Source organism: Leiobunum rupestre, chromosome 3 (assembly GCF_980474605.1).
Source record: "Leiobunum rupestre chromosome 3, qqLeiRupe1.1.hap1, whole genome shotgun sequence".
In the NCBI taxonomy this organism is placed as follows: domain Eukaryota; kingdom Metazoa; phylum Arthropoda; class Arachnida; order Opiliones; family Sclerosomatidae; genus Leiobunum; species Leiobunum rupestre.
Window position 1 is genome coordinate 30678944 of NC_143386.1, and position 13413 is coordinate 30692356.

The window sequence follows — 13413 nt, forward strand, 5'->3', positions numbered from 1 at the left end:
AATTTCAATCATTCTCGTGCTCCAAATATTTAAATTTCAATCATTTTCGTGCTCCAAATATTTAAATTTCAATCATTTTCGTGCTCCAAATATTTAAATTTCAATCATTTTCGTGCTCAAAATATTTAAATTTCAATCATTTTCGTGCTCAAAATATTTAAATTTCAATCATTTTCGTTATAAATGAAAATATTTTATTGATGGCAATTTGTAAATATGAAACCAAAAAAATAGAACGAAATAGATGACTTCGTAAACTTTTTTAATGCAATAATAACCTTTTTTGGCGTTTGGTTAAGATATAAGTGTAGTGTCTGTCAGCAAAATCAAAATAGATAACTTACTTTTTCTAATTTAATTATGAACTTCTTCATAGTTTGACCAAGAATGTATTTGTTTTCAGGGAGAATGAATATGTTGAGATTATTTTTAGCGTTTCTCTAATTCCACCCGTTGTGCCCCCCGGTATGCTCCTCCGTTTAAAATAAAGCCAATTCGTCCTGCAATCTCATTGGTTATTAAAAATTACGTTTTTCGACGCGATTAACGCTGCTGCGAGGACGCAAAAAATAAGACCGCCTCCTTTTTCTCCACCCCCCCCCCCCTCTAGCGTGAAGGGGGTAGGGGCCCAACGTGTCCGTCGATCGTCTCAACATATTCATTCTCCCTGAGAATAAATAAATACATTCTTGGTTTGACTATGAAGATCAAAATATATTTTCCCATCCTCAAAAAAGATTATTTAACACAAATTGCTTTTCCAAATTTAATAATCTTCTGTCGTTTTGCTAAAATAATTTTCCATCCTTAAAAAAGATGTTTCATATATTTTTTCAAATATAATATTTTTAATTATTTGGCTAAGTTTAAAGTGAAGTCATCAAATATGACTTAATTATTTTATTTTTGAAGTTTCATAATTATCTTAATAATAATAATCAACCATGCTAATAATCAAGGCACCACTTTAGGCCTAAGTCATTCAGTGACTTTGGTCCTTATTTTCTCATTGAAGTTGAGAATTTTGCAAACCATTAGCTTCAATCGAGGGGTCGGACACTTGCCATTATTTTGTACGTGATTTCGGGATTTCGTAGAGATTTTGGCGATTTTATCATTACTATTTGAAGTGATTTTGGGATTTCAATGTTAATTTACCATTGAGAGAGTTAAAAGATTTTGCCATTTTAGACAAAGTGTACAAGGTTTTGGCAAATTATCCGACCCCTCGGCTTCAATTCTTTGTAGCTCCGTTATTTACTTAAATCTCAAAATTTCGGCTACTCAAAATAGATACAAAATAGTTGAAACTTGGGAAAACACATCAATTGTCTCCCAAGCGGAACCGTTGCAGACGCTAAATTAGAAATTTAACGAAAACCTACTTTCTGCAAGTGCGTTCTTCACCCAAACTTTGAAAGAATTTTTAAGCGGCTTTTTAAAAATAACGCCCGCACAATTTTTTTTGGCTCTGGTTAAAGATACTTTCGACTCTTGTTTTTAAAGTGAGTCAGGCTAGCGCGAGGATTCGTGGGAAAAACATTTCGACTGAAAAAAAAATTAATAATAGTTTCTACTAGTTTTCTTTCTCATTACTGGGTTCCACTTTTTGAACTTAAAATTCAATTTCGAAGTGGAACAGAAATTAGAACATAGCGTTCCAGACATAAATTTAATTTCAAGAACGTATTTCGGGTTAATGAGAACGAACGAGTTTACCTTCCAGGCCTATGCCATGACCTAGACCATGGACCAAGAATCTTAGGGACTCACTTAAGCGACAGTACGTGCTAGAAATTAAGTTAGGTTAGGCTTAGTCCATTATTTTTTTTAATTTAGAAATTAAATGGATTCCAGTTAATTTGATAATAAAAAAACCTTAGCCATTCGCGGTGTACTCTTTATTTTTACCAATTTGAAAAATAACAGTTCTAAGACTTAGTAAGGCTCATCGTTTAACCTAGGAGCAACAAACACAAGGAGAACGTAGCTAGACTTTAAACACGCTAACGCAGTGTTGTGTACAAATTTGAATGGACGAGCCTTTACGCTGAACGTTTTACGGGCGGGGGGGGGGGGGGGAAGACGATTTCCGAATTTTCCCCTTCCGACTGCAGCAGGCGCTAAAGCGTCTAGCCAATTAAAATTGTACGCAAGAAAATGCACGACTTTTGACGGGTTGCGTTATCCTTGTGTGGGGTGCTGTGTTTGTTGCTCCTAGGTTTAACCAACAACAACGGCACCATTTTGTCAAAATTTAACATGAACGCTCCAGCTTCTCTACGGAAATCGACTGCAGCGACCCCAAGTTTGTCCACATTGAACTAAAATTAACCGTGATTTTCCTATTCCCAATATTAAGGCGTGCTTTTTAAAGCCTGAACAGTGAGTCCCCTTAGATTGTTGGTTGATGTCTAGAGCTCTAGACTAATAGATAAGCTCTCCCTCAAGTGGCAGCCTTCCTTTCCCCAATTTTATAGCGCCATCTGGTAAAGTTTTCTTCTACATTTGGAGGGAACGTGTATAATTAATGACGAAAAAGTTCGATTTAGCTCTCAATTAGTTCCAAAGCTGAATATAACGACTTCGATCCGGGAACAAATGTTTATTGTCAGTAACGTTTTTAGGTTACTGAGAAAGCTACTTCCAGCTAAATTAAAACGAATTATTGATATGGCAGGATAAGCATTCCAAGTAGAGGTATGAATTCCTAATTTAACTAAATAAAACAAACCCCATTCATTTATCCTTATTATTCTCATAATAAAATAGATTTAAAAATTATCGAAATGTATGGTTTAGAGATATTTCGACAAGTTTAAGATTCATTAAAACAATGATTAAAGACTTAATAAAACATTGATTAGAAAAAATTCAAGAATAGATATCATATTGTTGCATTTCTGAACCATATAAATTAGTACATTCACCAGGTTTCCACTTAAATGACGTTCCATCGTTTTCCAAACACCCTGTTTAGTTCCTTCCAATTAGAAGCGCGAGTTGAAACTACCCAGCGCAATATGGAAAAGGCATAAATACATCTACCTTTTAGTTATTTTATATAATTGTGTTTACATTATATTTGAAAGCGCTGAAGCGTTAATTGTTACCGTATCCGCGCATTCTGTTTACTATGTAAATGACGTCGCTAGCGTACTAAATAAATGAGGAAATAGCGAAAAAAGTTGGCGTTTAAATTTCTCGAAATGAACGTATAGACCTACTTCTACCTTTCGTTCGGTCAATATGTGCATGACGTGCAATTGACGCGTTTTCCTATTTCAAAAATGTCCTGTTGACATTCATCTTATAAAGAGAGCTTTTAAAATAGGGCAGGTTGCAGTTTTGGATTTGAACAAATAAAGAGCTTAAAGAGGGTTTATTCTCACTAGCGGTCGGACTTTCTGGAAATCAAATTTTCATAACTACTTGTAAAAGTAATTAGTTAAATTAAATTTAAATTAATTTTATGTCCTAAATTTAAGTCTTAAAATATTTCAGATTTAATTTTCTACAAAACCTTTCTTTTATACTGAGCAAGAATAAGTTACAAGTATTAATAATAACATAAGTAAATAATACATAATATCAATGGGAGTGTACACATTTACCAAAAATCACGGCGTAAACATCAATTCTGTAGTTATTTAGTTCCTTAAAAGTTCTGGTAATTTTGTAAATGTTACAATAGTTTTTTGGTTAAATTATCACCTTTATACTAAATATTAACTTTCGTTAAAAGCAGGATTGGCTGGTTTAAACCAAATGATATATTTTCCTTTAATTCGCTTGAAAATTTCCTGTTTTTTCTATAAAATTTTCGAGGCATTTTCCTGGTCACTCTGCATTTATACAAAATCAAAAATTAAATTAAAACTACAACTTTAAATATTTAAATAATTAAAAATTGTCTAATTTTAGGCTTAAATAGGTCTGCAAAAATCTCTAAAAATGTGCAGGGAAAAGGTATGGAAAAGTCAGGGAATTTGAATCCGAAGCTTTTATGGCAACTCTGATATAAACAGCTACGTCTTAAATTATGGACCCATTTACTAAATGAGAACAATCATGTAAATGATTAATTTCATTTATTTTATTTTATTTTATTTTATTCCATTCCATTTTATTAATAAACGTGTTAATCTTTCTTCTGTTGGCACTCTATGATTATTTTGTAAGCTATTAACGAAATTACAGCTATATTTCTGTATTGTATAAAAAATTGCGGCGTACGTATGATTATGGGTCTGTGGGGTGCTTGTTGTATCGCCATTATATATGATCCATTCATATGCTATATAGATTGTTCGGTTGTTGCCAATTTTGACACGTTTTGTTCGAATATAATGAATTTCTAATCGATTGTTCGATTATGACGAATTTGGAAACGATTGATTTACTCATTACCGAAAATTTGGTAATGAAAGTTTCGATAGCGATAATTTTAACACAATTGTCGATCATTTCGTGACGAATTTTTTAAACCTTCGTCGGGCGCCCCTTTAAACCTTCGTCGGGCGCCCCTTTAAACCTTCGTCGGGCTCCCTTTTAAACCTTCGTCGGGCTCCCTTTTAAACCTTCGTCGGGCGCCCTTTTAAACCTTCGTCGGGCGCCCTTTTAAACCTTCGTCGGGCGCCCTTTTAAACCTTCGTCGGGCGCCCTTTTAAACCTTCGTCGGGCGCCCTTTTAAACCTTCGTCGGGCGCCCCTTTAAACCTTCGTCGGGCGCCCTTTTAAACCTTCGTCGGGCGCCCTTTTAAAACTTCGTCGGGCGCCCTTTTAAACCTTCGTCGGGCGCCCTTTTAAACCTTCGTCGGGCGCCCTTTTAAACCTTCGTCGGGCTCCCTTTTAAACCTTCATCGGGCGCCCTTTTAAACCTTCGTCGGGCTCCCTTTTAAACCTTCGTCGGGCTCCCTTTTAAACCTTCGTCGGGCTCCCTTTTAAACCTTCGTCGGGCTCCCTTTTAAACCTTCGTCGGGCTCCCTTTTAAACCTTCGTCGGGCTCCCTTTTAAACCTTCGTCGGGCTCCCTTTTAAACCTTCGTCGGGCTCCCTTTTAAACCTTCGTCGGGCTCCCTTTTAAACCTTCGTCGGGCTCCCTTTTAAACCTTCGTCGGGCTCCCTTTTAAACCTTCGTCGGGCTCCCTTTTAAACCTTCGTCGGGCTCCCTTTTAAACCTTCGTCGGGCGCCCTTTTAAACCTTCGTCGGGCTCCCTTTTAAACCTTCGTCGGGCTCCCTTTTAAACCTTCGTCGGGCTCCCTTTTAAACCTTCGTCGGGCTCCCTTTTAAACCTTCGTCGGGCGCCCTTTTAAACCTTCGTCGGGCTCCCTTTTAAACCTTCGTCGGGCTCCCTTTTAAACCTTCGTCGGGCTCCCTTTTAAACCTTCGTCGGGCGCCCTTTTAAACCTTCGTCGGGCGCCCTTTTAAACCTTCGTCGGGCTCCCTTTTAAACCTTCGTCGGGCTCCCTTTTAAACCTTCGTCGGGCTCCCTTTTAAACCTTCGTCGGGCTCCCTTTTAAACCTTCGTCGGGCGCCCTTTTAAACCTTCGTCGGGCTCCCTTTTAAACCTTCGTCGGGCTCCCTTTTAAACCTTCGTCGGGCTCCCTTTTAAACCTTCGTCGGGCGCCCTTTTAAACCTTCGTCGGGCGCCCTTTTAAACCTTCGTCGGGCTCCCTTTTAAACCTTCGTCGGGCGCCCTTTTAAACCTTCGTCGGGCGCCCTTTTAAACCTTCGTCGGGCTCCCTTTTAAACCTTCGTCGGGCTCCCTTTTAAACCTTCGTTGGGCTCCCTTTTAAACCTTCGTCGGGCTCCCTTTTAAACCTTCGTCGGGCGCCCTTTTAAACCTTCGTCGGGCGCCCTTTTAAACCTTCGTCGGGCTCCCTTTTAAACCTTCGTCGGGCGCCCTTTTAAACCTTCGTCGGGCGCCCTTTTAAACCTTCGTCGGGCTCCCTTTTAAACCTTCGTCGGGCTCCCTTTTAAACCTTCGTCGGGCTCCCTTGAAACCTTCGTCGGGCTCCCTTTTAAACCTTCGTCGGGCTCCCTTTTAAACCTTCGTCGGGCTCCCTTTTAAACCTTCGTCGGGCTCCCTTTTAAACCTTCGTCGGGCGCCCTTTTAAACCTTCGTCGGGCGCCCTTTTAAACCTTCGTCGGGCTCCCTTTTAAACCTTCGTCGGGCTCCCTTTTAAACCTTCGTCGGGCTCCCTTTTAAACCTTCGTCGGGCTCCCTTTTAAACCTTCGTCGGGCTCCCTTTTAAACCTTCGTCGGGCTCCCTTTTAAACCTTCGTCGGGCTCCCTTTTAAACCTTCGTCGGGCGCCCTTTTAAACCTTCGTCGGGCTCCCTTTTAAACCTTCGTCGGGCTCCCTTTTAAACCTTCGTCGGGCTCCCTTTTAAACCTTCGTCGGGCTCCCTTTTAAACCTTCGTCGGGCTCCCTTTTAAACCTTCGTCGGGCTCCCTTTTAAACCTTCGTCGGGCTCCCTTTTAAACCTTCGTCGGGCTCCCTTTTAAACCTTCGTCGGGCTCCCTTTTAAACCTTCGTCGGGCTCCCTTTTAAACCTTCGTCGGGCTCCCTTTTAAACCTTCGTCGGGCTCCCTTTTAAACCTTCGTCGGGCTCCCTTTTAAACCTTCGTCGGGCTCCCTTTTAAACCTTCGTCGGGCTCCCTTTTAAACCTTCGTCGGGCTCCCTTTTAAACCTTCGTCGGGCTCCCTTTTAAACCTTCGTCGGGCTCCCTTTTAAACCTTCGTCGGGCTCCCTTTTAAACCTTCGTCGGGCTCCCTTTTAAACCTTCGTCGGGCTCCCTTTTAAACCTTCGTCGGGCTCCCTTTTAAACCTTCGTCGGGCTCCCTTTTAAACCTTCGTCGGGCTCCCTTTTAAACCTTCATAGGTTTTTTACTCTTTTTACGCAAGTAGTGTAATGATTAAAACGAACAAAATAGCGAATTAGTGAACTCCACTGATAAGACCTTCCGTTTGACAGTGGACCCTCAGGACAGACCCTTATTTTTTTAGCCCTGTCCACCGTGTTTTATCGACGGTGACGACCTCTCATTTCCGACAAAGATGGGAATAATCTGACCTTCTTTTCCTCGTTGGAAACCGTTAACAAAATGGGATCACGCGAAATATGAAATGTTTAGTGAAAGTCTCTTTATCTTCTTTCGGCGGTGGCTGGCTTCGAGCCAAAATATTATTTCTTTTCCAAAATCGAGCTGGTGTTGAAGTAGCCGCCGAGAGAGATAATTTGCCAATTGACTCCATAATTCATCATTCTTTCAGTTTTATATTTTCTTCTTAACTTGTTACACTTTTAAATATTTTATGCTCTAAATGGCTTTACTGCTAAGGCAAGTTGGACTATATATAAAGGATTGGAAAAATTGCTTCAAAAATAAAGCAATTTTCCAATTTTTTTAATAATTTCGCTATAAAGTAGATCTCTATATGATTGTTTCAACAAATAAGGGATTGTGCACTCAATTGGAAGTTAAGTTAACTTATAGTAACGCCTGACGCCAGCGTTGTGGTGGTAGATTTAGGCAACTTTTCTACTCATAGAAAACTACTTGATAAATTTTCAAAACATGAAATTTTGTATTCCTTTTACGTAGCTTCTTGATATACAGGATGTTTCAAAAGTTTATGCAAACATTTTAAGGAGTTGTAGGGGGTGAGTTGAGAAGTGTGCCTGTTTTTCCCATTTTCCTACGATGAGTTAAAAGAGCGCCAGAGAGCTTCAAAGTGTGGCCTACTAGCCCCTGGAAGTAGGCTGCTACAAGCGCAAAACCAAGCAGCGGGGAAACTCGAACATCAAGGTTTGGGTTCGTGTGATAGGTAAAAAGGACTTAGCCAACAAGTCGAGGTAACCAGCGTAAAAAAAGTAAACTTAAACAGTATTTAAAGTCCCTGCTGCTTGGTTTTGCGCTTGTAGCAGCCTACTTCCAGGGGCTAGTAGCCCACACTTGGAAGCTTTCTGGAACTCTTTTAACTCATCGTAGGAAAATGGGGGAAAAACCGGCATACTTCTCAACTCGCCCCCTACAACTCCTTCAAATTTTTGCATAACCTTTTGAAACACCCTGTATAAGGAGTAATATATAATTATAATAATTAATATTAAATTATTGTTATTAATAATTATATTTTTTTTATTCTTCAGTAACGGGATCTTAGCTTTATACGTACGCATCACACGTGAATATTTCCCACCTCTGCCACTAGAGGGCGATTGCGAGACGTTGCCTGTTCCCTCTAAAAAATTTATTTTTAATCGTAGACTTCCCTAAATGTTGTCTTCTCTCTGAGCAGCAATTCGTGCGTACTGCAAGTAGAACACTTCTACAGGCGTTTTTAGGTTAATAGTAGACCAAATTTACACGTATATTAAATTTCCACAGTTTTTTAGTTAAATCTTCCAAGTGAGGCTATTGGATTAATATAAAATACCTTTTAAAATATGATTATTTTTTAATACGGCAATGAGTAATTTTTTTAATGTTCTTTGGGTACAAATAGCGGAATAAATGTGACTAGAGTTACGCAAACCGCAGTATTACCAAAAACAACCTAAAGCCCAAATGTGTTCCAGATTCTCACCGAGAATCTGTCACGAATTAAAAATTTACCTCATGGACTCTAGCGCCATCAAGAGAAAATCACGGCAGGACAAATTAGCCCATAGCGCCATCTTTCAGCTAAATAGGCCTAGAACCACTTTAGGCCCAAGTCATCTAGCGACATTTAATGCCTTTAAATCAGGTGGCCGGGTTACGATGCGTAGGAGGGTGGTGGAAAGCCCTTCATGCCACGCGAGCCAACAGCTTCCTACACTAACTATTACCGCTAACCCCAACAAGTATTTATTGAAAGGGCAAACCACTTTAACCAGTGGGAAGAGAACTTGCAAACTCAATGCGGAAGGAGTAGTTCCTATTTTTCACCCATTGCCTCAAGCTAGAATCGAACCCGGCTCTTCTTGCTGCGAGTTGAAAGTGCTAACCACCCTGCTGTATTTTCAAAAATGTCCTATAACATCATATATTTTTAGAGAAATCCCCCAAAAGTCCTATAAAATCCTATAATTTTGATATTTTGCCCATTTCAAATCCAGCCACTCACAAGGAGAGTACCCGAGGTGTTTATTTCCGATTTTGTTCCACGTCGGGCGTAATTTAGACCTATATGAGATATGAAATTTCCAAAAATGAGACGTTTCTCTACCCATTCGATTTGCCGTGGCAATTGAAAATGGTTTTGATCACTTAAAACAAAAATAAGATTTTTTCCTTATTTTACCCAAAAATTGTTACAATTTTACCCCTAAAATGTTCTAATATACCCTAACTTGATGAAATTTATCTAAGTGAGGTCCCAATTACCCCTTTCGTTATTTTAATTTATTTTTAAATTTTCGTAGCTAGGACCCTGTGAAACCGAGAAAATGCCATGCTTTTTTAAATGGAGACTTTTTTGTCGTCAAAAACATTTTCGTTTGCCATGGCAAATCGAATAGGTAGTGCAAAGTCTCCTTTTGGGAAATTTAATATCTCATATAGGTCTACATGACGCCCGACTTTGAACAAAATCGGCAATAAACACCTCGGGTACTCTCCTTGTCAGTTAAATTGCTAGATTTAGCTATAGGATAAATTCCTATACCAAGTCAGTCTAGTCTATACTTTTGTTGTTGTTAACATGGTTAGCTACTAGTATATTTTTGTGATAAAATGGTTAAATAGTTTCTATTTTTTAAGTGAAAATCAAATATTTATTTATCTAAATATAGATTTTGTTTTTAAATACATAAAGTTATTAAATTAAATAGCATATAAAGTCCTATAAAATCCTATAATTTTGTAAAAATAGTCCTATAAAGTCCTATATTTAAAAAATAATCCTTTTTTCCCATAAAAATTAAAGATTTGAGTTCGGGCCTTGCTATGGTACCAGGGCCCCCAGAGGTCCTATAATTCCTATAAAGTCCTATATTTTCAAAAATGTCCTATAACATCCTATATGTTTAGCAAAATCCCCAAAAAGTCCTATAAAATCCTATAATTTTGATATTTTGCCAAATTCAAATCCAGCCACTCAGTTAAATTGCTAGATTTAGCTATAGGATAAATTCCTATACCAAGTCATTCTAGTCTATACTATTGTTATTGTTAACATGGTTAGCTACTAGTAAATTTTTGTGATAAAATGGTTATATAGTTTCAATTTTTTAAGTGAAAATCAAAGACTTATTTCTCTAAATATAGATTTTGTTTTTAAATGCATTAAGTTAGTTAATTAAATAGCATATATAGTCCTATAAAATCCTATAATTTTGTAAAAATAGTCCTATAAAGTCCTATATTTTTAGAAAAATAATCCTATTTTCCCTATAAAAAAATGGAAATTTGAGTGGGGGCCCTGTGGTACGACTAGCTCAGGTTTCATACAAACATGGAAATCAGTGAAAACCTAGAAATATCAGTGAAATTTATTTAAAGCAAAAAAGTCAGGGAAATATCAGGGAAAATGAAAAATTTCCTGAAATATCAGGGAAATCGGGGAAAATAATTATGAGAACTCCAAATTATGTGAAATTTGTTTTAATATTACTGAAATTATTACTTAGTATTGAATTCATACGTTCAATCTTGACTATATTATATTAGAAAGTGTAACAGTAATGCTTTTAACATTTTAGAGACCCCTATTGTTTTAAAAAGTACACCTGGAAATTATTCAAAACTACTCTGGAAAACCTTAAAATCGAGGGGCTGATCACTCCGCGTAATCGGTGTACAGAGCCGTGCTTTGACTGTACTAATGGGATTACGCGTAATCTTTGAAGTCCCTGCCTTTGGCAGTGCTAATCTAAGCGTAATCTGGTGTACATACTTTCTAAGAGTGGTTAGCCCCTCGCTGGAAATATCAGGGAAAATGGTTTTTGAAATATTGTATGAACCCTGTCTAAGCTCTCGGTAGATATTTCAAATAGCTATCACACTTTTGGGTCAATATTTATCTGATGAAACCAAAAACAGGCTTAATTTCCAATGAAAGTGTATAAAGCTTATGATGGTTTAATTGTGATCTTCAGGTCCGGATCAATGGGGCAAGAACTTCCCGGCCGCTTGTGGCAAGAAACAGTCTCCCATCGACATCACTCCGGACTGCATTCAGAGGGACTTGCAACTGAAACAGATTCCGCTAACATGGTCCTACCTTCCACAGAACTGTAAATCTTTGCTCAATACTGGCCATGGCTGGAAAGTCAATGTCGAATCCAGTGGATCGAGTAAGTTCAAATTGATTTACTGTTTTAATTAAGATAACGACATCACTCGGTCAAAATTTTTACGTTTCGCTACCTCAACTTAAAAAATATTTAACTCAAAAGGTTATATTTAAAAATGTTAAAATGTCAGTTTGAGAAAAATATTTAACTAAAAAATCTAGTTTAAAAAACTCGAAAAAAAGGATTACAATTTTCAAAAAAAAAGTACATGTTAACTAAAAAAATTAGAATTTAAAGTTAAATGTATGATTTAATATTGATTTTCAGTTACCCAATATCAGTGTGTTCTAAATTATATTTTTCTTAAAACTATCTAAAATAATGCATCCTTGAATATATTATCTCTGTAGAAAAATTGAGTTAACATTTTTTAATAAAGGTAGCCATGCGTTGTTTCATGCTGTACTGTAGCATCGCCTCATAAAATATGTAGACGTAAAATTTCTTAGTGATATCATAACATATATTATCAAAAGTATATAATATATTCGCCTGAAACATGGATCTTCGCCAGGGGTGTATTAACCATTAGGCAATGTAGGCACGTGCCTAGGGCGCGATTTTTCTAGGGGCGCCAAAACTCTGATAAAGCCCCACGGTCCATGTACTTGGCTTGCCCCTACTCAAAATAACGCCGAAAAGATTTGGGGAAACTAAATTATATTTATTTATTTTTTAAAAACCGATACGACCCTTCTTAGCTGACCAATGCTTCCGCGGATTTTGATAAATTTTCCCGGGGCAAAAATTCTTTATGCATCCACCTCGAAAAGTGACAGCAAACAGAAAATAGCGCGTGCAAATTCTTTATTTTACGAACTTAAATTATCGCGTGGGATCGTCATTGTACCTTTAAAACTTCCTCTAGTTACCGCGAGATGGCGCGCTCTTAAAAAAGCCGGGTCACATTCGATACATAAAAAATTGAAATTAATACCAGCGATACATGTTCCTCTTTGGGTAGATGGTCTGTGATTATAGTAACTTACTAAAACTATTACATCAGATTTCCTCATTTTTACTTAAAATTTTGGATAGCCCTACACGATCAATAATGTTTTGTCATTTTTCAAGCCCTATTGCCGAAAATCGCTCCCATTGCAAACTGCCTCTAACCTGGGAAGGTGCATATTCCATTTTTATAGCCTAGATGGATACTTATCTTATAATATATATTATATACTTCTGATACTACGTTAGTTGTCGAAATATATCCTAATATAATTAATTTATTTGGATGGTTCCAATTTAATTTCATAATGATGTAGTTTAGGGTTTATCTGTTTTGTGAAATATTAGAAAATTGAACTTTGTTCGCGAGCTTCTAACTGAAAAAAGTTTTCTCTTTTTTCCTCTTCAAATATTGACCAGTGGAAGATATGTCGGGTAATACTCATTTCGAAGCCCTCCGTCTCTATTTATATATTTGTTTAGTTTTAGTCCCTTTTTCAATTCACTAATAGCGGCAGATAAAAACCATCTAGGGATTGATCATTTTCGATTTTTACCACTTAGTCTTCCTTTGAAAGGGCCCTATCAACCTCGTTGGCATCTACAACTAAGCGACCGAACACTATCGCTACGCCCTCTTTGGTTAGCCATTGAAAGCTAGATAGGCTGCTGCTAAAGCAGAATCTATTAGTTTTTTTACTCATTGTTATTCGTAAATTTGACTTTGTAAATAATGATATTTGCATTTTAATATAATTTTGGCATCGTTTGATTATATTTAGATAAAGTTTATTTGAGAAAAAGGTTCTTGTGAATTTTTAATTTGTCTGTAGCAGACGCTAAATCATAGGCGCCACCTCGGGGAAGCTAGCGCCGTTACGCCACCCAGGGTTGGACATAAGGATATTTTTTTTAGTAGTCAGCCTGACTAGTGAGCCTCCTATATTAATTTATTTTAGTAGTCACTGACTCGTGGGGTATAAAAACAAGGACAGCCAACATTTCGCTTTACCCGTCAGAATAAAATATGAATTTTTTATCACTTGAGTTATATGATGCTATTTTTTTTTAAATAAAATCTGATTGAGGAATTTATGATACGCCATATTCGCCATTATTTATAAATATTTAGGTAAATTTTTCACTAATCAAATTGACTAGTGAGCCCCCAGAT

The 13413-nt window shown here is 37.4% G+C and overlaps 1 protein-coding gene across 1 annotated transcript in view; it reads left to right on the plus strand.

The window, feature by feature from the left end:
• LOC149951458 (carbonic anhydrase 1-like) overlaps positions 1-13413 on the plus strand; it is an 80531-nt gene that overhangs the window by 50313 nt on the left and 16805 nt on the right. The window contains exon 2 of the mRNA XM_090168062.1: positions 11091-11288. Coding sequence (XP_090024188.1) covers positions 11091-11288 — 198 coding nt within the window. The remainder of the gene's footprint in view (positions 1-11090; positions 11289-13413) is intronic.